This window comes from Balaenoptera borealis (genome assembly GCF_965194805.1).
Source record: "Balaenoptera borealis genome assembly, chromosome: 13".
Taxonomy (NCBI): Eukaryota; Metazoa; Chordata; class Mammalia; order Artiodactyla; family Balaenopteridae; genus Balaenoptera; species Balaenoptera borealis.
Window position 1 is genome coordinate 28,138,126 of NC_138870.1, and position 27,169 is coordinate 28,165,294.

The following is a 27,169-nucleotide window of genomic DNA, read 5'->3' on the forward strand; positions in this document are numbered from 1 at the left end:
AATTTATTGATTTTATTTATTTTTGGCTATGTTGGGTCTTCATTGCTGCGCGCAGGCTTTCTCTGGTTGTGGCGAGCGGGGGCTTCTCTTCGTTGCGGTGCGTGGGCTTCTCATTGCGGTGGCTTCTGTTGTTGCAGAGTATGGGCTCTAGGTGCATGGGCTGCAGTAGTTGTGGCTCACGAGCTCTAGAGTGCAGGCTCAGTAGTTGTGGTGCATGGGCTTAGTTGCTCCGCGGCATGTGGGATCTTCTCGAACCAGGGCTCAAACCCGTGTCCCCTGCATTGGCAGGCGGATTCTTAACCACTGCACTGCCAGGGAAGCCCGATTGTATTGTTTTACTACTAGCAGTATAAAAGAATATCCATTTCTCTAAACTCTCACCTTTAAAAAAATCTTTTAATTTTGAAAAATAATTATAGACTTACAGGAAGTTGCAAATAAATGTACAGGGAGGTCCCATTCACCTTTCACCCCATCTCCCCCAGCGTTGACATCTTGCATATCTGTAGTACAATAAAAAGCAAGAAAATGGACATTGGTGCAATCCACACAGCTTATTCAGATTTCTCCAGTTATACACATACTTCATGTCTGTGTGTTTGTATGTATGTATATAAAGTTCTATGTACTTTCATGTGACTCAGGTAGCCTTCTATGTAAGTTAATGCCATAGAATATTTAACAAACTAATTACTGAATGATTTTAAATTATGCATATTAAGGGAAATAAAGATTACTAAGATAAACCTTTAAAGAGTTTAGTGGATAAGGTAGGTCAAGGTAACACAAGGGTTGATTAGGTGGCAAAAGGAGTATAATTTTTAATTAAATACTTCTTATTAAATATAATACATATCCAGAAAAGTGCATATAACATATATGGACAATTTTATAAGTAGTTAATTAAGCAATATCTTTGTAATTACCTAATCAAGCCTTATTAGAACATTGAAGAGAGACCACTTTCATTTCTTTCAAGGATTGGGAGAGCTCCATAGTTAGGAATGCATTTGGGTTGGATTCTGAATAGAGTATGGGAAGGCAGTAAGTAGAAGGGTATTTTAGGCTTTGGAACAGCAAAGATTAACGCAGGGAGAATTTGGAGAATGGCATATACAATGATGGGATGTAACAGGAGGTAAGGCAGGAAAGGTGTCTAAGAACAAGACTGGAAAGTCTAGTATCTTCAGAATTTGAAGAACTTCCTACTATAAAAAAATAAAACACTTTTGGTCACAGGAGTAACCCATTTTAAAAGGATATTCTGGTCACTATGGAAACTATTTGGAGAAGGGAAAAGTTGGAGGCAGAGAGACCAGTTATTGGTAACTTTAACTATTTTAAAGTATAATACGTAGCACTAAATATATTCACAGTATTGTACAACCATCAAATAGTATCTATTTACAAAATTTTTTATCACCCCAACAGAAACTTTGTATCCAAATAAGCAATATCTCTGTGTTCCCCTCTTCCCCCAGCCCATGGTAACCTCTTACTTTCTGTCTATGAATTTCCTTGTTCTAGATATTTCATATAAGGAGAATCATACAATATTTGTCCTTTTGTGTCTGGCTTATTTCACTTAGCATAATGTTAGGCTGGTATCTTCTGCCTAGACTACTGTAAGAAAGTAGTGAATAGTGATGGTGAAAACAGAGAAGATGGGGTGATTTGGGGAGATATAAATGTATTTGTAAATTTTCAACTAGACTTGAATGAGAAAAATAAAAGGTAATAACCAGGGTTTCTAGTCATTAAGATAGGAAACACAAGGTGTCCAGTATGTAGGCCCAGAGATTTAATTTGTTTAAAGCAGGGATAGGCAAACTATATATAGCCCATTGACAAAGAATGATTTTTGCACTTTTAAATGGTTGAAAAAAATTCAAAGAAGAATATTTTGTAATATGAAAATTATATAAAATTCAAATTTTAGTGGACATAAGTTTTATTGGAACATAGCTGTGCTTATTTGTTTACATACTGTCTGTGGTTGCTTTTGTGCTCAATGGCAGAATTGGCGAGTTGTGACAGAGTTGTGAAAAGTCTAAAGTATTTATTATCTGGCCTTTTACAGAAAAAGTTTGCTGATCTCTACTCTAGATTGTGAATAAATAGAAATAAGACATTGTTTCTTATCTTTAAGGAGCTCATAGTCTAGTTGAAGAAAACTAGGGCAGAGAAAAATGTTTAGTAGTTCTTAGTTAACTGATGTTTTCTGAAAGAACAGTTACTCAGTGTGCATGTGCATATGTGAATGCCTTTTGTGAAATGACTCCTTTCCCCATTAAAAAAATTAGAGAAACTGGTTCATAATGGAGTTGAGAACACATGAAAATGGTCTAAGTGTGACTGTTCATCTGAGACAGTCTTAAAGCTTACAGAGAGACTTCTAACTTGTAGCTTCCTCCCTTTTAGTAATACTAGAAGTCATATACTTCATTGCCTTTCAGATGCGGTGGTGCTAGAATATGTTATATTTTCCATGAGACTTTTGGGCGAACCTTAGAATCTGTTGACCCACTAGGTGGCCTTAACACTATTGACATTTTGACTGCCATTAGAAATGCAACTGTGAGTATGCTTAACCTTTAGAATTTTTTGAAATGAGGTTAAAGATTATTTTTTAATCCATATAACTCTATCTTTTTTTAATGAATTGTACACTTTGTTATTTTGCTCTCATTCTTGAAATTACGAAGTGCTTTTTTATGAAGAATACCAAAAACGTGATTTATTTTAAACTTAGGGAAGAACCAAAATTATATGTGGCTATAATAAGAGCTCATAGTTTTATTTTTTTAGGGTCCTCGTCCTGCTTTGTTTGTGCCTGAAGTTTCATTTGAGTTACTGGTCAAACGGCAAATCAAACGTCTGGAAGAGCCCAGCCTCCGTTGTGTGGAACTGGTTCATGAAGAAATGCAAAGGATCATTCAGCACTGTAGCAATTACAGTACACAGGTAATTGAGAAATGTAACAGGTTTCAGACTAAGTAGTAAAAGACATGAGGTGGTGGTTTCAAGGGGAAGGAGGAAATATAGAAGATGGGCTAAAAGTTAAAATGTAGTTCCCTTATATAAAAGTGATTTGAAATAGTATAGTTAAATGTAGCTTCCAAATCTGATTCAGTACTTCATGATTATTTAATTTTCCTTTAAACAAAACAGACTGTTTCTTCCACCACATATAGGAGTTGTTGCGGTTCCCTAAACTTCATGATGCCATAGTTGAAGTAGTGACTTGTCTTCTTCGTAAACGGTTGCCTGTTACAAATGAAATGGTGAGCTATTATTTCATAAATCATTGTAATCACTGTTAATAAGTTATTTTGTACAGCTTTATGAATTTAGGCATAATGATTCCCAGTGTATTGAAAAGAAAAAGAAGCGAGTTTCAGTCTTATTTCAAAGGAAACTTCAGTAATTCTGGTATAAAATGCATTTTTCTTCATATTTTAATCATTGTTAGCCTGCAGCCACAGATTTTCCTGAAAATGGAGTTATCATTGAGGATTGTGAATAGTTTTGCTTTATTATATAGCAGCACTGATTTAATGGAAAGTTAGTTTTATCTTCAGCCTCAGTAAACTGAGCCTTCATATAGCAAGCTCTTTTTTTTTAACTCTGATGTACATCAGGGTAATTTGGCCATTTGTACAGTTTCCTTGTTTGATGACCTAATACCATAATATCATGGTTGCTATCCTTAAAAATAAAAATCCTGAAATTGGCAGAAATATGGAATAAGCATTTGAAATTGTCCGTATGCCTCTAATTGTTGGCTGGTTTCTTTTTCTCCTTTCTGGTCTCTAAAAGTGCATTTGGGTCTTTGGCTCCGGATGGTGAGCCCCAATGGACATTTACTTAAAGAGTACAAAACCATCCTTGGAAGTATAGAATATAAGTGCTGCTGCTTAGTTGTTTCCCTAGCAAGCATAACCACCAGATTGAAATGAGTAAGAACATGGTTAGCCTGATCTCAGACTCTACCCACTGATATCAGAATCATTGGAATTTCATTTAAATAAATAATTTTCACTGGTTCTTGATCTTTTAGTGCTGTTCTGATACCTAAGATTTGTTAGGACAGTGCAAATGAAGGAGTTAGTTTAATCTCTCTACAGCACTAGAGAAATTAATTTCAACTTTCCTTTTTGATTATTGTCCCAATTAGGACTTGAACCACATATATTTAAACTAGGTGCTTCATAATTAAGGCTAATCAATCATTATCTCAGGTCGTTAAATGTATCCTTTACCCAAATAAAGTTAACATCTTTAACTAACATCTGATTATGAAATGTTTTCTTATTGTTGAACCTGAACTTTTGACATGGAATAGTGGATGATCTAAGGTTTTAATAGCAAAGTTGCTTGGAAGTTAGATATGCATCAGGTAGATAACTTTTTTTTTCCCTAACAAATACTTCTAACTACTTCAGTGTCAGAAATGCAATCTTAGATGCTAAAATATAGATAATTCAAAAGATAGAGCAAATTGCTATTTGGTATAAACTCTGTCAGTTGGAGTATAATTATCAAGTATTTATTTAGGCATCAGTGTCCTGTACTGTCTTTTAGAATTATCTGTTTAATAAGTTTATATGTTTCCTTAAGTAAAATTAGGTTGGCATATTTTATATATAGCCTAATTTTATTTTTTTCTAGGTCCATAACTTAGTGGCAATTGAACTGGCTTATATCAACACAAAACATCCAGACTTTGCTGATGCTTGTGGGTTAATGAACAATAATATAGAGGTAAATACAATTCGAATTTGTCTTTTTTGAGAGAGAAAATCTATTTTAGCTCAGTTATATCAAATTTACTGGGCAAGGAATAATAATAATAATAATAAGACATATAAGACATATATGCACCATATTATTGTCTGTTATATGCTAAGAAGTATGCTGAGGGCATTACATTGTTTTCTTAAATTTAATTCTCAAAACCACCTGGAGGTATTGTTCTCATTTTCTGCTTGTGAAACTGTAACTCGGAGATGATCTGGGACTCATTGATTTAGTGTTGAAGGACTGCCTGGTTCCATTTCAGTAACTGTTGTTGCAGTTTATTAGACTGAAGTATGTAAAACAAAGTGGATGTTTAAAATTGTTTTCATTTGACTCTGAAAGCTGTGAAGGAAACATTCCAAGAATTACCTAAATTATAGTAAATTTGGAAAGACAGAGTACTGTTTCACCATTACTGTGGTTCCTGTATTTCATGGATCCTTTTTTTTTTCCATTTGAGGCTAACATTGTAGGTTGCATAATAGCTCAGATGGAGCGAAGGCTGGTGGATAGAGCGATTTATCTGGATGCAGTTTTTTCTCTGCCACTTTTATCCAAAACAGTAAAATTTTCTGCAATTCCGTAGTCCAGTAAGAACTGAGTCCCTTCTGTATCAAATTTCCTCTTATGCATATGGGTGGGGAGAATATTGTAAACGTGGAATTTGGGAACTGGAAGGGACCCTGGGTTTAAACTGGAAGGGACCCTTTGGTTAAACAGATGAGGAACCTGAAACCCACAGATGATAACAGCTGTTACTTTAGTGCTTATTTTCCTGGGCATCTTCTCTTTAACAGGTACAGGTAACTGTTTTTTAGCTCCATAGTTGAGGTGACTCCTATTGTCAGAAAAAAATTCCAGGGAATTGCCGTGGCCCAGGTTCAATCTCTGGCTGGGGAAGTAAGATCTTGCAAGCTGTGTGGCACGGCCAGAAAAAAAAAAAACAGAAAAAATTCCAAAATGCATATAAGTAAGGCACTTTAAAACACTCAGAAAGTAGACTAGATAATAGTTATTATGTTAAAAATTAGCATGCAGACACTACCTTAAGATAGGAGTTAGTTCTTGTAACATTGAAGCCTTCATGGAAAATTTGTGTCTGGAACAGTTTTTCTAATACTGACAAGGTCATTGATTTCAGATCAGTATTTTTCTTACAAATGAATATGTCTCTGGTTTTAAGACTATGTGTCAAAGAACTTTATGTGGATATTCTCATTTAATCTTTACAGCAACCCTATGAGGGTAATGTTAATAGACTAGGAAACCGGGGCTTAAGAGTTGGTAACCCATACAGTTAACAAAGCAAGTAAGCCAGGTCTCCTCCAGGGCCAGCTAAGGTCATAAATGGTTGGTAACAGACTAGGGTGAGAATTTCTGGTCTCTAGATTCCTCTGCCTTTTGCTTTGTGTCCTTCTTCAAAATGTATATTTAGGGCTTCCCTGGTGGCACAGTGGTTAAGAATGTGCCTGCCAATGCAGGGGACACGGGTTCGAGCCCTGGTCTGGGAAGATCCCACATGCCGCGGAGCAACTAAGCCCGTGAGCCACAACTACTGAGCCTGCACGTCTGGAGCCTGTGCTCCGCTACGGGAGAGGCCGCGACAGTGAGAGGCCCACGCACCGCGATGAAGAGTGGCCCCTGCTCGCGGCAACTGTAGAAAGCCCTCGCACAGAAATGAAGACCCAACACAGCCAAAAATAAATAAATAAATAAATATGTATATTTAAATGCTTTTTATTCTGAAGATCGTTAAAATCCATATATTTTTATTATCTGCTATATTTTTTATCACTGGATAAATGAAAAGTGGGTAAAATTTCTGTTAAAAATTTTTCTTACCCAGAAACATCATTGTGAACCTTTGTTAATTTACACCTTTTTGCAAGTTTGAGTGTTCATGAAATGCTTTCTGCTCAGGAGCATTTTGACTTCATTTAATGTAAATACTTTTCTACTGTATTTGATGCTGCCTGTGAGAGAGCCACTATTAATACCTACATCCTTCTATATTTTCATAGTCTTGCACCTGTCATGGTGCTTGACATACAGTCGGTGTTCAGTACCTATTAATTTGAATTTACAGTTGCTTTAGCTCAATACCAGAATTACATTGCTAATATTAGCAGATTAGAAGAGTGGGCAGGTGATCAGTCTGTTAAATTAGCCAGGTTACAGAAAGGACTGTCAGTTTTCAGCATTACATTTATTTCCTGGAGATAGTTAAGGATAAAGAAAACAGAACACTCTTATAGATATTTATGGTTTTGTGTGTGAGAATTGTGTAAATTTAACACAAACGTGTGCAGGTTAGAATGATTTTTAAAGGTTTTGCTTAATTTTTCTGTGATCTGTGTACTTCAAATTCTATATGGTATGCTGAAGGCTTACGTACACTTTAATGTGGGAACAGTTTAAATCAGTGATTCTTAACTTGGTGGGAAAGGCAGAGATGATGTTGGTCCGCTTGAGAACCACTGGTACAGGAAGCCAGTGTTACTGACGTTGTATTATATCCCTCAGGTGTGTTGGGGCAGAAAAAAAGATTGAGAAGCATTGGGTTAAATGATTTCTTGTTTGTTTTAAAATATAATTATGGCATGAGTCCCAACAGTGAGAGGATATACTGTAAGTTATTCACACTTTTCAATTAAGCTGAACATTTTTTTTTAAGTAGGCTTACATCTCTGTGTTCTGATAATCATGAATCTTCTGCTTGGTTGTGTTTTATAGGAACAAAGGAGAAACAGGCTAGCAAGAGAATTACCTTCAGCTGTATCACGAGACAAGGTAAAAAATGTTTTTAAAGCATATTCCCAATATGCAAAGATGGATTGGTAAGCCTCAGAATATTACTCAGTTCTAGGAGTAATTTTTTCTTCTCACTTTAATATTCCATTGGCACTATTTCATTGTTTGAGTAAAGGTATGCAAGTTTAAAAATAGGCTTTGAGTAATTTAAAGATAAAATATTTTGAATACATAGGAATAAATGCTTAAAGGTGGATTTTAAATATCAAGGCTTTAACAGAAATTCAATGACTTTATCAACGTTGTAAAATTAGTTGAAATGACTAATGACTTTATTATAACAAGAAGGTTTTTTTGGAGAGGGAAGATGACATTATATACATACCAGGTTTTAGTTACATGTAATAGTTGCATATATTAAAATTTTTGTGTAAAAATCTGTTACTTTGAATTCTTTACCAGAAAAGATCTTATCAACTTCCAAAAATCAAAATGAAGTTTTTGGATTTGGATTTTTCTTAGGAATTCATCTGAAGAAAGCCTTAAACAAAGGTGACAATAGTACAGGAAATAAGGCAAAATAAACATTAATTTTATGTCCCATTACTTTTGTTTTTCATGTTATTTTACTATTTTTATACAGAGGGGAAAATTCATATTTATAGAATGTTTCTGAATGCATTTTTGGCATCCTTGATTTTTTTCCCTGCATTTTTTGCCTTTAGTCTTCTAAAGTTCCAAGTGCTTTGGCACCTGCCTCCCAGGAGCCCTCCCCTGCTGCTTCTGCTGAGGCTGATGGCAAGGTCTGTTCTGATTCTTAATCTAAGCCTGCATGCCTAGTTTGGTGCAACATAATCATCTGGAAACAATACACTGAACAGCAGAATATTAATATGGGATATTGTGCTAAGGTCAAATTTTAGTCTAATAGAAATTTAAAATCATTTAACAATGTATACTTCATAAAATAAATTATTGTTGACATGCTTTTGCTTGCAGTATAGACGATGCACACAGAAAAAGAATTTAAAGAGGAAATTTTCAAGCCATTGGTATTTAAATTTTGCTTGTTAAACTGCATGTTTTAACGTATCTTTTAACAGTTAATTCAGGACAGCAGAAGAGAAACTAAAAATGTGAGTCTTGCTTCAGAATGAAAACGTTGGTACCTTTGGTTCTCACCAAAACTGTCTTCAAAACCACTGAAGAATTTGTTTGTAACAGTGGCATCTATCTCTTGTTGTCTGTGTTATGTTTTTAATGTTCCTCTTATCTAACTAACTTCTAAGATGGTATTAATTCTAGTTTCAACATTGTTTTAAATAATAACAACAGCCTTTCCCACTGTTTTCTATTATCTTCAAGAATAGTGTTGAATTTAATATTTTGGTAGGGAATTAAAATTCTGGAGATGGAAACTGTACTTTTGGACTTTTCCTCTTTAAAGGTTCTGAGATCTGTCCAGTGCTAATGGAGAATCCTCTAAGGTTTCTTTCTTATGCTTTCATTCAGTTTGCTCTTTTCACCCTAAATATATTTAGTAGTTTAACATGTGCCTCAACAGCTTAAGCAAATTCAGAACAAACAGGGGGGCTGTGAGAGTTTGAGACTGTTGCCAATTCTTGATAACCTTTAAAAAAAATTAAATAATCTGTAAGTTATTCAGATCCATTCTTATTTTTATCTTTTTTTGCCATTTAGCTCCTTTCCTTACTTGTTGTCCAGGTTTAAGATTCTGAACCTCAAATAAAACCTTATAAATGTCTTATCTTCTCTCAGCCCACTGTGCTAAGGTCTTAAGAGAACCATCTAAATCATTGCTTTTTATTTAACTCCTGGTATCACTCTGAATTTGCTCACTTTCCTTAAGATTTCATATGATCTATCATTCACGTATAGTTAACACGCATTTAAAAATACATTCATTTAAAAAGTAATGTATAAATATACTACTTGTATATTGATATACATTATCTTAACTACATTTTAAAGACAAATTTTGGACAGTGTTTTGATTCAGAATGATACCCAATACATTTTTTAACATTGCTGTAACACTCCTCTGTTAAATTTATATAAGCCATTTTTATTTCTATCTATAATTCTGGATGCCATTTTATCTCCATTTTAGATTGTAAAATCTTAAAGAACATCTAAAAACATCTCTTAAATGTTGACGAATTACTGTTTTCCCCATTATCCTAAACAGTTATTTTTCTTTTAGAAATCAAGACTAACAGATATCCTAAAAAAGAAGGTGCAAAAGCACTTGTGATTAATGGTAGCGCTAGATTTTTTTCAGCAGATCCTTTCTCAAGTAAAGGATTTCTACTTTTATCCTATGGTATTGACTATTAGGAACATAAACTGATTTGAGAAATTAATAAAGTCTTAAGTTTTGGAGAATGAGTTCATTGAACTTTCAGAGAGATCATAGTTCAACAGTGTTTAAAGTTACTTCGAAGAAATAATGTGAATAGCAGTTCTGGTTTTTCTTGTGCTTTTAATGAGCAGTCCTGTTTTAAAGGGCAGCTTCTACTTTTTCCACAATCTCTAGTGTTAGAGGAGTTGGAGAAGAGGAAAAATTTTGAGAAGTTAGCAAATAATAAAAAAGGAATTTAAAATATACTGGCTGAGGCCTTGCAAACAGTTTACAACAGAACGTCTTATTTATTTATTTATAAACCACAGTGTTACTTCTGCCATTCTTTATTTTTTTTACAAATACACTTTTTCTGGGCTGTGTTGTGTCTTCGTTGCTGCATGTGGGCTTTCTCTAGTTGCGGCGAGCGGGGGCTACTCTTCCTTGCAGTGCGTGGGCTTCTCACTGAGGTGGCTTCTCTTTGTTGTGGAGCACAGGCTCTAGGCATCGTGGGCTTCAGTAGTTGTGGCACGAGGGCTCAGTAGTTGTGGCTTGCGGGCTCTAGAGCTCAGGCTCAGTAGTTGTGGTGCACAGGCTTAGTTGCTTCGCGGCATGTGGGATCTTCCTGGACCAGGGCTTGAACCCGTGTCCCCTGCATTGGCAGGTGGATTCTTAACCATTGCACCACCAGGGAAGTCCGAACCTCTTATTTAGACAGCTCAGGGTTCCAGTTATACATGCCACCCATCATCTCTTTCTGACCCTGCCATCTCTCTGAATAGACTAAACTCCAGATGGTTACTGGATGTGTATTCTCCTTGACTGCTGTCAAAGGAAATTAACTTTGTTTAGTTAATATCAGTTTGATATGGTTGGTATAGGTTTTGGAACACGTTTTTTCAGGTTGCATCTGGAGGTGGTGGGGTTGGAGATGGTGTTCAAGAACCAACAACAGGCAACTGGAGAGGAATGCTGAAAACTTCAAAAGCTGAGGAGTTACTAGCTGAGGAAAAATCAAAACCAATTCCAATTATGCCAGCCAGTCCACAAAAAGGCCATGCTGTGAATTTGCTGGATGTGGTAAGCTGCAGAGTTTGCTTGAGGACAAATAACCAAATTACCAGGAAAACACTTTAAAAGACAAAAGGAACTGAAGTCTCAAAAACTTTTTGAATGTTAAATGTTGTCATTTCAAAATGGCACAAAAGTAACTTTTTTCTCCCCCTCCCTCCATTTAGCCAGTTCCTGTTGCACGAAAACTATCTGCCCGTGAACAGCGAGACTGTGAAGTTATTGAACGACTCATCAAATCTTATTTTCTTATTGTCAGAAAGAATATTCAAGACAGGTTAGTACTATGTTATATAAATCAGACTAGAATACCGCGAGATGATTTCATAATCTGTTTTGAAAATACACATTTTTTTTAAAATTTAGGTTTTTATTCTAAATCAAATGGATTATCTGATTGTTTTGCAGTGTGCCAAAGGCAGTAATGCACTTTTTGGTTAATCATGTAAAAGATACTCTTCAGAGTGAGTTAGTAGGACAGCTGTATAAATCATCCTTATTGGATGATCTTCTGACTGAATCCGAGGACATGGCACAGCGCAGGAAAGAAGCAGCTGATATGCTAAAGGTATTACTGTGAATTTTTTTGAATTTTCTTACTTGGGTTGTAGGTATAAACATTTATTCTTTAAAATGCATTCTGATCCTTGGAGATACACATATATAGTCTTTGTACGATGGCTAATCTTTTTTTCTGTTGGCACTTGATTAGATTCAAATTTCAGAGAAGATACTGGTTAGTATAAATCAACCACATATAAAGTGGAGAGGTTATCCCACATTAATTCAGATTCTTTCTTTGATATTCCTTGTTATTATAACTTAAGCATTTATAATTTTTATAATTTTCTTTAATGCAGGCATTACAAGGAGCCAGTCAAATTATTGCTGAAATCCGAGAGACTCATCTTTGGTGAAGAGAACTATGTAATACTGAGACTCCACTGACTTGCTAGTTACTGCCTACTTGAGTAGAATTTTATTTATGAACTCCTGTGTATTGCAATGGTATGAATCTGCTCATGTGAAGACTGGCTATAAACTGAAAATTATACTCTGTATTGCAGAACGAATCACACACTTAATCCAAATAATAAATGGCTGTTTCTAAAATTTCCTAGTATATATAAAATACATCGTCTGTCTTGTGACAGTTTCATCTGAACTTAAAAAGAACTGTTAATAGTTCTAGTTGTACAAGCAGTTTGTCTGTGGATAAGATGACCTGTGTAATCTGCTAGTAGTCTTAAAGCTGCTGCCATAGCCCTTCAAGAAGAATGCACCAAGACACCATGTCATACGACTATAATGCATGCACTATTATTTAAACCGAACTGGCTTTGAAAGAGGTGGGTTGACAAGTTACTCAGTAGTCAGTCACTATTCCACCTGTTCTTTGATTTAGTTTTATTGAGCTTCTCTGAAACCTTTGATGTGTTTGTAAGAAAGCTGAACACACGAGAGGATCTGTAACATTGACAATGATGTGATGTGCATAATGTGTAGCTACAGTCCTTCCACTTCTGGGTCCACATTCCCCTGGTGCGTTAAAAATTACAATATCATCTTTGATCTTACTTAAACCTGGAAGCATGAATTATGTTTTCCTGCATTAAGAACATCTAGCCTTGATTATCTAGTAAGACTTGGTAATGACCATCTTTCCTTTTAGTTTTCAGAAGTCCTAATAAATTCCCCTTGGTTTTCAAATATAATAGTAATAATTCAGATACATTTTTAAATTGGAGCCCTCTGACCACGCTTCAAGATTCACTTGGAGGTGGGACTTAAAACCAAATACTGTGGTGATTTTAAGTGTATCTTCTTCCTATTAGTTGTTAATAGTTACTTTTGCTTCACACCAACAAAGTACATTAGAATAGAAAGTAATGGTGGGGCTTTATTATTTTAAAAAAAACATCCTGACACACACACATAACTCCTAAAGGCTTTCAGGGGGTTGGGAGTAAGGTTTAGAACATATACACATTTTACCAAAATTCCCCAGGTGATTCTTGATATGAATTACATTATAAGTTTTAAAATGATAAATTAAATATTGCAGATATTAAAGTCTATTTTTAAGTTACGACATTTATGAAGGACTACTGGCAGGAACGTGTGAGTATGTCTGTTACTCTTAGCTAATGGCACCCATTTACTGTACTAAGAGACAAGAGACTCAGCAACTGATCTCAAACATAAAAAAACAGATTCAGTCTGATATGATATGGTACTACTTATACTTAGCAGTACCATCTTCATAGAATACATGCTTCCAGAATGTTTATTAGCATACTTTAAAATCACTCTGCCATTATTAAACATTAGTTTTGAAATTATAGCCATCCATGATTTACTTATTTCAGATAGATCAGATGACTTCCATTCTAGTCTAGCTTTTTTAATTTGTAAGGGGGGAAGAAAACTTACAATGCACCTTTCTCCAGCAAATTTCAAATTGAAAACATTACCTGCTATGATAATGCACTTGCTAGTACTACACACCGTGTACAAAGAAAAACAGAGACAAGAGGTATGCAAAGAGAAAACCTCCTTTTGTTGACACTTAAACTGAGTTAAGTTCTGAAATGCAGAGATGATCTCTGACATTTATAATGGATACCTGTATGTTCTTACTATGTAAATAAAGTTGCTGGTATGAAGTGACATTAAAGTTTGTCAATAAATGAATTCTTCCTAACTTTACTCCCAGAAGAAGGTTTAGATAAACTATAGCTTTTTTAACATATAAGTCTACTTTGGAACATAGCAATACAGCTTATACTGTATGAAAGTTTTATGACTTTCTTCTTTTTAGATTTTCATAATTGACTGAGGTATTATTACATCTCCATTTTTTGCATATGAAGATTAATTACTTGCTCCAAGTAATCCAGGTAGTAAATAGCTAGAATTTGAACTCTAAAGCCATGCTTTGCTGCCTGTAAGATTTTTCTAGAACACATCTGATTGTAAACCATTTTGAGTGTATGTTTGAGCTTCACTTGATGCTCAGGGGAAATAGGGGTGCTATTACCTTCGATTTTTCAGATGTTGGAAATAGTTCTGGAGAATCAACTTGCCTAAAGAATGTAGAGCTTAATTTAACTAAGTCTTGATTCCAAATCCTTTAAATTTGACCTGAAAACTTCCCTTACTGGAATGTCTTTTGATATTCTCAAATGATTAGATATTTAGTATATATATTTTGCCTCTATTTTATCTTGTTGGTTACTTAACTTTTCACTTCATCTCAAGCTGCAATCTGCTTGGGGACATAAGTTGAAACTTAAAACTAATTTAAAAGTTGATAAATTTATAAGACATCGCTACCTTTTTTTACTGAATTTAAAAAAACAAGGCTGAGTAAATTTAATTTTATGGAAACAGAGTCAAGGGACTGGAAAACTGAATTAGAAACTTTCTGAAAAGTCAAGTACTGACTTTTCTTTTCCTTGAAAAGAAACTATTTCTACTGTAATTTCTAATGCCAGCTATGGCTTCCTCTAACTTTTCTCCCTTTTTATGGAGAGCTGTATTTGCTTCCTAAACAACAAAAAACCTCTAATGAGATACACACCTGATATAAAAGTATCCACAATTACTTATACTACCTCTTTTTCATTGTTCCTCCTCATCTTAAAAACAGCAAGGACAGGATAGGAAAGACAGCATTTAGTTTTTCATGAAGCATAATTATTAAAAGAGATTAACCCTAGAAATCATGCTTTTCTGTGGTAGTCCTTAATGTTTAAGGATCAGGAAATAAAATATCCCACTATTACACAAACTGAACCAACCTATATAAATAATGAAATTACTCACACTGTGAGGCCTAGAGTACACTGCATTCTTTGTCTTTGAGTTGCATAAGTGAAGGTATAAATTCGTACATCTTGAGAATGAATGATGGATAAGTTTGAACCACTGGAAGGAGTTTTCATCATAGCTGAAGCCATTTTATAATGTAGAAGTTCCTTTTTCCTATTTTAAGTAACGAAAGTCCATTCTTAAGAATATGTTGTCCAACAACTAAAACACTCTCAGGATTTGTTACTTGTCTGTGATTTATACTGACTCCACCTTCTGTTATCATCCGATACCTGAAAAATAAAAATGTTCAGTAACTAGATAAATCTAATCACTGTTGACCGCTCCCAATAATACAGATACATCATTATTTCATTTAAATTTCAAAGGCTCTTCTACTGAAACCATTTAGCACTGAATTGTTATCTTCATGTTTATTAGATTCTGCCTCCCCTTTAATGTTCTAAAGGAGAAATTCAACTAATATTTTAAATAGATTGGGCAACCCCACTACTCCCCAGAATAAAGAGGATACAGACTGAATGTGAGAGGGGTGTGTGAATCTGTTTACTTAGGGCCTCTGTTCTGGTGATCTCAAATTGTGACCATCCCTAAGCTGACTGATTCCAGTGTATTTATACAATAGTGGTCATTTAAACGTAAGCCTTTTCCAATGCTGGAGAAAAAACTGACCAGGTTAGACTTAATAAGAGAGAGTATAGTGATACTAGATTTTAAAGAAAATTTAAGGTATTTTCAGCAGTAAGTACTCAATTTTCACTTTATTCTCAGACTAACTTAACTTCTGCAAGGAATGAGATGCCATTATCAGGAAAAACACCACCTCTGGAAACACAGGTTGTGAATTATAACTGTGAACCTAAAAGTTAAATAATCTTACCCTCGGGGGCCACCTGGAATGGCATTTGCTTTGCGGCACGTATCTAGGACACTTGTTCCAGGGTCAAGAACTAATTCAGAAAATGAAGCTTCTTTAAACAATTCTTTTAACTCTTGATCAGACATGACCTCCAGTGCCTCTATGCTGCTATGATAAAGGGCTTGTGTACACCTGAAAAACACATTTTGAGAGCCACATCACGTTGAGTGCTTACTTAGACACGTGTTCTAACACCCAAAAACCAACTATGAAGTACCCATTATGTTCCAGATGGAAAGTTTTTCAAACAGCAACACTGATCTTGTATAATTTATAAGCTTAATTCAGGATAATCTTTCTTTCTAGTAAATGGAGGCTAGTACTTTAAAGCAGTTAACACTGACAGTCCTTGTTAGTGGTAAAAGATGACTCTAAAACATTGGCTCCAAGTGTTCTCCAGTCTCTGAACTAATTAATCAAGTTCATTATTCTAAGAGGCCACCTTTTAGCAGAGTCCAGCCCTTCTTGTCCGTGAACAAGCTTTGTTACTTCTGTAGCAAGTCGTTTCTGAGGAGCCCGCTTTTCTGGCTCTTTGACATGCAGCTGCATTATGTGGTCAATCTCTGGAAGGGGCAGAAAAGTGAAGAGCTTCAGGTACCTTTAGGACAAAAAAAAAACCCCGTTAGATTTATATAACATACCTAATTTTTATCTCCAGCTCCCTTACCCTTTGAAGAACATCCTGCTTACTTTAGAATTTATTTTTAATTATGAAATATAACATACAGAAATGTACCAAAAATGACAATAATACACACACCACCCTGACTGAAGATGTTACTATTTTGCCATCTTTGTTTCAAATCCTTCCTTTTTAAAAAAGTCATGAAATAGTATAGATATAGATGAGGGCCCCATCCACCTCATATATATTCTCCTTCTTGCCCCAGAGACAACCACTAATCTAAATTTGTGGGCATCCTTCCCAAGCATGTTTTTATATTTTTGTTTTCTGTGTATGTACCCATAAATAAAAACTGTAATTTAAAAACTGACAAATATTTTATATGTATCATCTTTTAAAATCTTATCTTTGGTGAAAAGCATAGAGAAATACACAAACAACAGACATATAGTTTAATGAATCATAAATCAAACAGCTGTGTAACTATCACCTGTCTAGGTATACCACACTGCTCCTACCCAAATCCCCTCACCCCTCCAAGGTAACCACTCTTCGGACTTTTCATGGTAATTACTTCCTTGTTTTTCTTTATATTTTTACCATCTCAGTATGCCTCCCTAAACAGCATCACTTAGTTTTGCCTCTTTTTAGGCTTTACATAAACAGAATCATACAGAATATATTTTTTTTGGTTACTTTGGTACATCATTATGTTGGTGATTCACCCATGTTGCTGTGTGTACAGCTGCTGAGTACACATTCCATGTTATGAATGCTTTGTAATGTATTTATTCTAGTGTGGATATTTGTGCTGTTCCTACTCTTGGACAGTGGTTGATGGTGCTGCCATGACTATTCCCATGTATTTCTCTTGGTGTACATGTGCACTCATCTGTTAGGGATGTGCCCAGGGGGAGGGACTGCTGATCACAAGTCATGAGTATTTGACCTGAGTAGGCACAGCCACGTATTTTTCCAAGTGGTTCTATACCTGTAATGTAAGTGCTTGACATTAAGCTTTTGATTGCTTAATGCCAAGGTATCCATTTCAAAGACATCGATCTCGAATAAGCACACTGCCACATGTATGACACGGCTAGTACCAAAGCAACCAGATTAGGAACCACGCTGCCCCGACTCATGAAAGTCCCCTTTCAGAAAGCCCTGGGTAACCGAGATAACTGACTGCTTGAGTGACCCCTCTTCACCTTTCCCACTCCCTAATCCTCACTCTACGTTTTAAATTAGCCAGTGAAGAGTGAACCTGCGAAATCCTAGGCACTCCAATAAAGGCAGAGCTCCGGGTCCATGCTCCCTCCTTCCCTATCCTTGACTCACTGTGTAGCCCCTGTAGTGCCATGTGCCCTTCAGACACTGTAAGTAACAAATCTTTTTTTAAAGTTCCCTGATGATTATTGCTGAGATGTCTCTTACAATCATAAGGACCACAGCGCTGGTCCAGCCACAAGGTTGACTCTGGCCCAGGAAATGTCTGTGAGGGCTCCTACAAGTAGTATGGGCCGAGGTGAGCACCCCCAGGCATTTCTAGTTCATGGTATCACTACCAACAGGCTGAGGCCCACACAACAACTGGCAATGGCATAGTTGGCAGGACTGCATGATTGCCCTTTAGCTTTGACTAGTTTACTAACTGGCTAACCCAGGTGGGCAACACCATTTGGGAGGACAGCAATGCATGCTGGAGGTCTATCATTCTATTATGTCTTTTGCATATTGCCTCTGCTGTGCTGCCGGCGGTATCCATCCCAAAACGTCACTGCTGCCATAATTCAATGATCTCCGCAGAGCAGTGTGATCAGTGATCAAGGCCATATGGTCTAATGAGATGATCAGACCACAAATTATACAGACGTTGATTGAGTACTAATGTACATGAAGGTCCTCCACATCTCAAGGCCAAGGAAAGCTAATGAGGGTAGAATGGACCCCAAGGCTATTATCACTGCCCAAGCTGAGGCTCTGAGCTAAAGGCCAGAGGAAAGGATAATTCCCATAGGTAAGGAGGAGGGAGACCTCCCTCTGGGACTGGTGGGTCATAATGGGATTACACTTCCTAACCTGGATGAATGGAATAGCCTTGCAACAGGAAACTATTGGCAGAGCAAAAGGGGAAATACAGCCGAGGCTTGCTGTCACTCTTTGTCCCCCAAACTCGATGGGGTATCGTGGGTCCAGTACCTGGTGTGACGTTGCTAAACAATGGACAAATATAAATGTCCTGAACATCTTGTGCCAATGCCTCGTAAGACCCCTGAGGAGGTACACCAGCTCCTTGATAATACAGAACCCCTGTGGATGCTTCCTGGGCGTTGCTTGGTGTCGCTGAGTACCAACATTCCAAGGCTCACAGTGAATGGAAAACATGAGATTAGGCCTGTCTCTTTCTGTGCAAAAGTGGCATGGTCCAATGGGTTTATCACTTCTATGACCAGACTCACTCAAGCGACCCCCTCTTCATTCTAAGCCTGAAGAAGTCCCATTTGACCCTGAGTCCAGAGAATTCTTTTTACAAAATGCTCCCTCTAATCACGGGGTAGTGCTCCTACATTTTACTGGGACCGTCAAAACCATTCAAAAGGCACTGGAGAGCACTGACAGTGTTCCTATACATGGAGGAAATCACTCATCATTAAACCACCACTGTACTCAGATATAACAGGTACCAGGCCTTTTCATGTTCTGGAGGCAACGCCCTCACCGCTCACTAATTCTTTGCCACAGTCACAATCACATGCAAGTCTGCCACCTTCCACTAGGGTGAGGCACAGCAATGTGTTTTGGAAGCTGCCCAGCAGGCAGTCCAACGAGCCCTACCTTTAGTCCCACCTGGCTCCACATTCCAAGTCAGTGCTTGACCATATCTGACTATGCCTCCTCGGAGTCTCTGGACCAAACATAAGTCTACCTGATTTCCTATGGGGTTTTGGATTAAGTGCCTAACCCCAAAGGATTCTACTGGGTTCTTTTAGAAACTGAGGTCCTAGCTGGCCCCCAATCAATACTACTCCCTAACGCCCTGGGTTAGAGATGCCTCCGGCAGAAGCTTAACACCACAACTGATACCTCCTTGGTAAAATGAAAATGGTACCTTCAGGAGAGGGCTAACCTTGATGTCAAAGCCTTTAAAAATTACAGGAGGGGGCGTCCCTGGTGGCGCAGTGGTTAAGAATCCACCTGCCAATGCAGGGGTCACAGGTTTGAGCCCTGGTCTGGGAAGATCCCACATGCCAGGGAGCAGCTAAGCCTGTGCACCACAACTACTGAGACTGCGCTCTAGAGCCCGGGAGCCATAACTACTGAGACCACGTGCCACAACTACTGAAGCCCGTGCGCCTAGAGCCCATGCTCCACAACAAGAGAAGCCACCACAATGAGAAGCCTGTGCACCGCAACGAAGAGTATCCCCCGCTCACTGCAACTAGAGAAAGCCCGCGCACAGCAACAAAGACCCAACACAGCCAAAAATAAATAAATAAATTAAAAAGTAGGGAAAACTATATTATGATTCAGAGTTATAATTATATGTCTGAAAAATAAAAAAAAAAATTACAGGAGGGTGTAGCTTCCCTCATGATCAGCTCCTTCCTCTTCCTCTGGCTGCTTGGGGAGCCCCCTGGGACCAACTGTCTGAGATGGACAGGGAATCCGTACTCTTCACCAACGGCAGCACCACCACGTATGCACTGCAGCTTGCTGGAGGGCTGTAGCATCCCCCGGTCTCAGGCACCTCTCTAATTGAAGAAGGCGGTCCCGGCTCAGACCAGTTGGCAGAACTTGTAGCTGTTCACTTAGCCCTTAGGGAGCCATAAAGAGGCCTTTGGCAGATCCATATTTTCACAGGCTCCTGGGCTATTGCTAATGGCCTCGCAGTTTCGTCTGGCCAATGGCTAAGGGACAGTTTTCTCATATAAGACAAGCTCACTTGGCCCAGATATGGAAGGAGTCCCCAGTTCCTATCATTATTACTTATGTTTCCGCTCAGACTACCTGCTCTATGCTGGAAGCCATTTTCAACAGTACGGCAGACTCCCTCACTAAGCCACCACACTGCCCAGCACAGACCCTTCCTACCAGCTTGAAAAATGGGCCCACACAACCTTGGGTCACCAAGGAATTAATGCCTTAACAGCTTGGGCTTAATTGAGGGGACTTCCCATCTCCTCAGCAGCAGCCAAAGTTGTGATAGATGACTGTATTCTCTGCTCCCAAACCAAACAATGGAGGATATCCAGATGGGGACATATTCCCTGGGGAGACCAACCATGCTCCCACTGGCAGGTTGATTTCACTGGCCACTGCCCCCTTCTCCTGGGGCCTCCAGATATGCCTTCACAGTCATTAATACTTACTCGGGACTCCTTTGGGCAACTCCCAAATCTCTTTCCTCACTAAATTTATTCTCGTTTCCTTTGGATCGCCAGACATTACTGACTCTGACCCACTTTACCTCTCCAGAGATTAAACAAAGGGCTCTCCAAGTAATATTCTTAGGAATTTCCATCTAGGCTATAGCCCCAGGCAGCTGGCCTCACTGAGCATCATTAGCCTCCTTAAAGAGACACTCCTGAAATTAGTTTCAGGCAAGTGGTCCCCCAAATGGACTGAACTCTTTGCTCCAGGCCCTCATCTTGTTTAATTCTCGCCTCCTGGGCCTTCCTACCATATATACCAACTGTTATGCACACACCCAAATCCCACTTTTGGTCACCTCTGGCAATCCTCAAGCGTTTACCCTCCAAGAGAACTCTCCATTCATGTAGAGTTCTTTATTTTTGCTCAATAGCGGTTTTTAATGTTCTGCAGGCAAGTATTATACATTTAAAAATTTTTAAGAATTATTCCTAAGTTATTTTGATGATAGTTAAGTCAAATGATATTTTTTTGAAAAATTCACTTTTTCTTTATTGCAGGTGTATTTCTCATTAATTTACATTCTTCTAAGAGTTTAAGATATTGTGAATTAATGAGAAAATCACTTTAAAAAAGGACCCTCAAAAGGATCTTCTTTTATGTTAAAGAAAAGGAACTTTAGAGACAAAGGTGAAATAAAAGTCAAGTTTAAGATGAAAGGAGAAAAAAACTAGAATATGCAAGCAATAATGGCCTAAGAACCTGCTAGATGTAGATCACAAACTTGGCTCTAAGTTTTCTAGCACCCACAGTGGTTTTCTGCTTTAACCAACAAAAAGTGTTTAACTACAATGTTCTGTGATGTACTAGCCTTAAATAGAATCTACGTTAAAACAAACAAAAAAACCCAAAAAACTATGAAGGGTACAGAGAGATTCAATGGATAAAACTTATCATGAGCTTTAATGAACTTAATTTTTCTCAGCACACAATTAAGAACTCACCTTTCTACCAAATCATCTTGCTGCCTGACAAAAAATTGATACAATTCAAAAGGAGATGTCTTATCTCTGTTTAGCCACACAGCATTGCCAGCAGACTTTCCCAGTTTCGCTCCAGTTGTACTTGTAATTAGAGGAACAGAGATTCCAAATACATCTTCTCCAGTCAACCTATGCATAAAGAAGAACTTTATTATGTGCTTTAAGTTCAAGTGGTGGTAGGTTCTGCTAATCTTTCTCAGATTTCAGTCTGGTTTCCTGCTCTAAGAAAACTTCCTTGACCTCGTAAACCTGGATTCTTGTCCATCTTACTGCTTTCACAGCACTCTATTCTGACATTTGTCATTCTGAACTGCAGTTGAACCAGTGACTCTGGGCAAGCCAAGTGGAAGTGCTGCATAACTGGGGCCTAGACATTTTTAAAGGTTGGGTAGGAAGAGGAGAGAAAACTGGGTAAAGAGGAGTCAGGTAGAGACACTAAAAGAGGTGTCTTAAAGGGATTTTAAAAATCAGTAGCACATGAGCTAGTCCTGTAGTTCAACTCCCTCAAGAAAGTGCCATTGAAATCTACATTATTCGCCAAATATTGGGTGCTGAAAAAAAAATTTTTGAGATGCCAACCAATGACTAACACTTAGCTTCACGGAAGGTGCAGAGCAAAGCAGAGACTACTCAAGGAGGCCCAGTCACGTTCAGGTTATAAATGAAGACAAGCAGTCTTTCAAATCAGAAACACAGAAAAAGCTTCTTAAAAGCAGCAAACACACACAATCCGAATCCTGACTAGGAGGGTCTATTTCCTGCAGAGCTCTATAATATGTCCCATACCTAATACCATTAATTCAGCCCTTTAGTTCTCATTAGCCAGTGATATTAAATTAATCCCATTACGGACCCTTAATGGAGATAGAACCAACAAGGGCAGGAACGAAGGGCATCATTCCACAATCCTAACAATGCAACACAGGCTATTCGTGTGTAAATTATTTGGCCTAGGATTTCTCCAGGTCTAAAGGCGCTTACTTGTGGATGAACTCGTATCCGGACATGATATTGCCCAGCTGATCAGATCCACCCAGCTGGACCCGGCATCTATAATGCTGGAACAGGTAGTAGAAATCATAGGCCTGCAGCACCTGGTATAGAAACTCTGCCAAACTCATGCCTTCGGGGCTCTTGAGCCGAGTCTGCACGCTCAGCCGGCTTAGCAGCGTGCCCATGCGGAAATGGCCGCCCACTGCCGCTAGGAAGTCCACCAGGTCCTGCTTCTGGTACCACGCCGAGTTGTCCAGCACGGTGAAATTGCCCCAGGTCCGCCCATTAGCGAAGAGCTGCTGGTGATTAGCCGCCAGGGCTTTGAGCCCTTGGCGCAGGGCGCGCGCGTTGCTTTGCACGCGCTCTGCTTCCAGCGCCTCCCGCTCCTTGGTACGGCCGCTTGGGTCTCCCAGGCGCGCCGTGGCGCCTCCCACCAGGGCGATCACGTTGTGGCCCGCTCGCTGGAAGTGAAACAGGCCCAAAAGCGCCAGCAGATGCCCCACATGAAGCGAGTCGGCCGTGGGGTCAAAGCCGCAGTAGATGGTCTGGGGAAAATTGCCCGCCGTGCCACGGTCGAAGAGCTCTGGGAGCTCTGTCTTCGTACCCCTCTCAGGGAAGAACTCCTTGAACAGACCCCGAGCCTTCTGCATCGCCAGCAACCCCTGAGCGCCCGAGTGGGCCTCACGCAGCCCCAAGGGTAAGACTCCTGACAGGCCTGGGGTACCAAGGCCCTGGCCACGGGAAAAGCACCGAAAGATGGGCGCCGCCATCTTAGCGGCGGTACGAAGGGAATGCTGGGATCTTAGAGGCCCACCACACCCCTCAGTGCCCGCCTCCTACAATTCCTACAGAATTTACTTGTGTTTTTTTCTGCGCATGCCCAGGTAGGGCGGGGAGGTTGGTTACGGAGATCCGCAGCCTGGGAGTTCTGACTACCTGGGTGCAGTTTCCGCTTAAAGTCTGGTCACCTTAAGTACCCTAAAACTTAATTTCCTCATCCGTAACTTGGCTATGTTTATGATAATAGTTCCTATCTCAGATGGCTGTTGTGAGAATCTAAGAATTAAGGCACCTGGCACACATTGAGCGTTCTAAAATATTAGCTTTTGTTTAAAATTTCACGTAAAAATAAGTTGTGTTGCGCAAGTTGTTTGAAATCTCGGTCCTATGCAAAAATTTGTTCACAGAAGTTGTGAGGGGTCAGGATTGGTTTAACCTCACGGAGAGATACGGGGTTGGCGTCGAGACGCAATTTCGTAATACTGATTTTCAAATGGCTGAGAACACCTCAGCCCCCAGTATTCATTAGCCTCTCCAGGAGGTGGCAGTCTTGTCCAAGCTATAACGAGATAAAATTCAATAAATGCAGAAAGCCCCGTTTTATTAATTTCAGTTACAGGTAACCAGGTGGGACACAGCTTTGGCATAAGTGGATTCAAATTAGTAATCACATTGGCACAGCAATAGCCAGGTGCTAACAGTCCTCCAAGCACTAGGGATGGGGGTCTGTCTGGCAGCTGGCTGGCAGGGATCCAACTCCAAAACTCCATTTTAAAGTCTCATTTCTGGGATCACTTGCAATGCCAGCTGTCTTAGATAGAGTTTCCTGGGAAAGAGACTCGAGTGGGAGATTTGTGTGCAGAATTATTGGGGTGTGCCCTTGGAAACGACATCTGTACTGAAGTGATGGAAGCAGGGTTGGGCAGAGGGAGGAGTTGCTCTATGAACACTTTTGCATTAGAGGCTTCAGGCAACCCCATTAGGGGGCTCTGGAGCTGGGATTTCCTTTCAGAGTCATCCTGATTAGAGGCAAGGGGGCATGCCTTTGTACCCTGTTACTGACCTGTCCTTAAATGTGGAATGCCCCGCTGTGAGTCGTCAGCAACCAGTACTCTCAGCGGCTGGGAGATTAAGTGCCTTGGTCCTGAAGCAGGCATCTGGGCCATGCTCCAAACCGTTCCCTAAAGGATCTTTTCCATTTCTTAACATTATAAAGTGACTTAACAGAATGAAATATTATTTTAAAAAATTAGTTTCTTTGTATATGTGATTATCAATGAAGTGAGTTTCTCATTGCCAAACAGTAACTTCAGTAGGAATTTTAGATACTTATTCATCAGGCTATGTATTTGTATCCCAAATCCCATAATTTTTTTTCCCCAAAGCACAAAAACTGAATGATTTCATTTAATATCAGCAAGAGCCAAACTGAATCTTGATAATGAAAATGAAGACACAGCAGTATTTTCCTCCAGAAAATGAACATTTGAAGGAAGAAACATTTCTTTAAAAACACTTTATTTGTAAAAGACACCCTCTTGCAACAAGGTTTTGTATTTATATTTTCATTCTGTCAATTAAAGTGATATTTTAAACTGCATTGAATGTAATTCGTTGAATGTCTATCATTATCTTCCTGCCTCAGTTTAAAAGATACTAGATTAAAAAACATTTACAGTTCCTCTGGTTCTGAAGGAAATAAGCAGGGCATGTTCTAACTGTCATGTTGCTATTCAAAATATCTTAAAATTTGCCATCATAACCAGTTTAGCTGCAGTCTTGTTTCACACCACTTTGATCAGGGACATATTTCAGTACGTGTAGCAGGAAATTCTCCTGAGCACACAGCAGATGGTGCTTCCTATTTAGTACCTAACACACAGGAAGATTTGAACATTTTCAAAGGAGTGTCTTTCATTCTTGAGGTTTCTGGTTAATATGACAAGTAACTATCTGTGACTTTTACAGGTATGTTAGTAATTTTATAACAGAAACTATGACTTCATATTGTGGTTTAGTTACTTAGTCACTTCAGGAGATCATACTTCTTATACAACTATACCTCTTTCATCCTTACTTGATTGCCTGTGCTTAATGGAGAAGAACTTTTCTGTACAATGAAAAACAGAAAAATTTTATCTGACATTAGAATTTATTATAAGGTCTTTATAGATTTGAGTTCTGCTTGGTGTCTTCTTAAATTTAGTTGTATTTCATGAACCGGTAGTGAACTCTGGTACAGAAGGTAGTATCAGAACAGGTGCTATGTGAGACTTGACAGTGGCTCAATAACAGCGAGTTATTTCCTTTTTATAATTTGTCTTGGTGTAATAGGAAGAGTGCAGCTTTGTCTAAAAAATGGAAGCAATTGAAGAAGGTGGGACTTTTAAGTCTTTGGAATTATATACATGGCTGAAATTTTATGATGCTGGAACTTGATTTGAGCCTGGGGTAAGTAAAGGGGCACAAGTTGATTCTTGCTGTTTTTTTTTGGCTTCAAAAGTGAATGAACAATGTTAAAAAGTATTTTAGAAAATATGGTTTATCTCAACTGTGATAACTTGAGGTTAGCTAACATTGAATTAGGGGGACATGTATTTCATAATTACTCTTTCCTGAAACAAGATGCCATATGAATATTCATTTTGAAGGGATCTATGTTTTATATGGTTTGATTTTCAAAATGTAAACAATTATAAATATAATAGCATTTAAAAAGCATAAAAAGAGTAAAGATTAATAGTATTTTAACTGGCCTCTCTCAAGTTATGCCCTACAGTTTAAAGTTAGGCACTCCTACTTAATTCCAAAGTGTTTATCTGTAACACGGTACATATTCAGACTACAGCAGAGATCTGCCTGGGGCTGAAATATGAGCTTATCTAAAGGTCATAGCAAAATGACAGCAGAAAGGAGGATGAGGAATTCTGATCATTATAATTACTCTAAAATATTGTACTCACTTGTGTTTCCTTTTTTCTCCTGGAGACTGCAAGTATAGGTTTGTTCTGGAACATAAGTGGTGACATAGGATGCAGAAAGAAGTGGCTAGGAATAAGGAATAGAAATTGTAAGGTATTTAGTGATGGCCTTCCTTCCAGATAAAGTATTTCAACAATATTTCTATTTCCTACTACTTGAGAAAAGAAAAAAATAATTTCTAAAGACTGGTTTTGAGCCTTTGTATAGTAATTAATAAGACAGTCTGCCTCATAATTTCATCTTCTCTCATGGCTTCACTGTTGCCAATATTCTTGAAACACCATAAATCCTAAAGAATCCTCCCACCCTGTCCACCCTTACCTGCAAGCCAACCCTTCCTATTTCATTCCAAACAAATTCCTTCTAGGAAGTTTCCTTTGCATTAGGTGGGATGTTTTCACTATCCAAGTTTTCATGTCTCTAAAATATATTAAAATGTGAAATCAATAATGCTCACCCTCCTCACAAGAAAGTCCATTAAATTTGATTAAAAGTATAAATTTATGCAGATCAAGTACCTTAAAACCTAGTCTACATCCTTTTATTGAAGTGGCTCTGATGCATTTTGAGTTGGTGGTCATCTTAACATCCAAACATTTTTCAGAAGAGATTAGTTCTTTGAAGCTGTTGGTTGCAGG

The 27,169-nt window shown here is 38.2% G+C and overlaps 2 protein-coding genes and 1 long non-coding RNA gene across 17 annotated transcripts in view; 2 read left to right on the forward strand and 1 right to left on the reverse strand.

Annotated features, from left to right (window-relative positions):
- The window catches only part of DNM1L (dynamin 1 like), a 58,348-nt gene extending 44,687 nt beyond the window's left edge, over window positions 1-13,661 (forward strand). For 3 of the 12 annotated variants that reach the window (XM_082352147.1, XM_082352155.1, XM_082352157.1), the window contains 11 exons: window positions 2,457-2,577; window positions 2,809-2,964; window positions 3,195-3,284; window positions 4,672-4,764; window positions 7,534-7,590; window positions 8,277-8,354; window positions 8,655-8,687; window positions 10,817-10,993; window positions 11,152-11,261; window positions 11,393-11,552; window positions 11,845-13,661. In XM_082352147.1, coding sequence (XP_082208273.1) covers window positions 2,457-2,577; window positions 2,809-2,964; window positions 3,195-3,284; window positions 4,672-4,764; window positions 7,534-7,590; window positions 8,277-8,354; window positions 8,655-8,687; window positions 10,817-10,993; window positions 11,152-11,261; window positions 11,393-11,552; window positions 11,845-11,901 — 1,132 coding nt within the window. In that variant the 3' untranslated portion in view covers window positions 11,902-13,661. The remainder of the gene's footprint in view (window positions 1-2,456; window positions 2,578-2,808; window positions 2,965-3,194; window positions 3,285-4,671; window positions 4,765-7,533; window positions 7,591-8,276; window positions 8,355-8,654; window positions 8,688-10,816; window positions 10,994-11,151; window positions 11,262-11,392; window positions 11,553-11,844) is intronic. The other 9 variants (XM_082352151.1, XM_082352158.1, XM_082352156.1 and 6 more) reach the window with 3 other exon arrangements.
- Window positions 1-25,868, reverse strand: YARS2 (tyrosyl-tRNA synthetase 2). Of its 4 annotated transcripts, XR_014233666.1 has the most exons (6): window positions 22,758-25,864; window positions 21,738-21,905; window positions 16,180-16,335; window positions 15,699-15,869; window positions 14,813-15,090; window positions 1-503 (listed from the first exon to the last, which is right to left on the reverse strand). XR_014233666.1 is itself a non-coding variant. In XM_082352238.1 (5 exons), exons 1-5 carry the CDS (start codon window positions 23,537-23,539, stop codon window positions 14,931-14,933), a joined length of 1,437 nt encoding a protein of 478 aa, XP_082208364.1. In that variant the 5' UTR covers window positions 23,540-25,864; the 3' UTR covers window positions 12,859-14,930. The 4 variants fall into 4 exon arrangements, 3 of the variants coding, with proteins under 3 accessions (XP_082208364.1, XP_082208365.1, XP_082208366.1); XM_082352238.1 differs by lacking the exon at window positions 1-503 and having other exon boundaries at window positions 12,859-15,090; XM_082352239.1 differs by lacking the exons at window positions 1-503; window positions 21,738-21,905 and having other exon boundaries at window positions 12,859-15,090; window positions 22,758-25,868.
- LOC309610007 overlaps window positions 23,328-27,169 on the forward strand; it is an 80,912-nt gene continuing 77,070 nt past the window's right edge. The window contains exon 1 of the long non-coding RNA XR_014233696.1: window positions 23,328-23,466. This is a non-coding gene — a long non-coding RNA (uncharacterized lncRNA). The remainder of the gene's footprint in view (window positions 23,467-27,169) is intronic.

Bases quoted from the DNA above. Each gene is read 5' to 3' on its own strand.
- YARS2 (XM_082352238.1), bottom strand. From the start codon at position 23,539: ATGGCGGCGCCCATCTTTCGGTGCTTTTCCCGTGGCCAGGGCCTTGGT. The intron at 21,906-22,757 runs GTAAGCGCCTTT...CTTTATGCATAG, and splicing joins GGATACGAGTTCATCCACAA to GTTGACTGGAGAAGATGTAT. The intron at 16,336-21,737 runs GTGAGTTCTTAA...TTTGTCCTAAAG, and splicing joins CAAGATGATTTGGTAGAAAG to GTACCTGAAGCTCTTCACTT.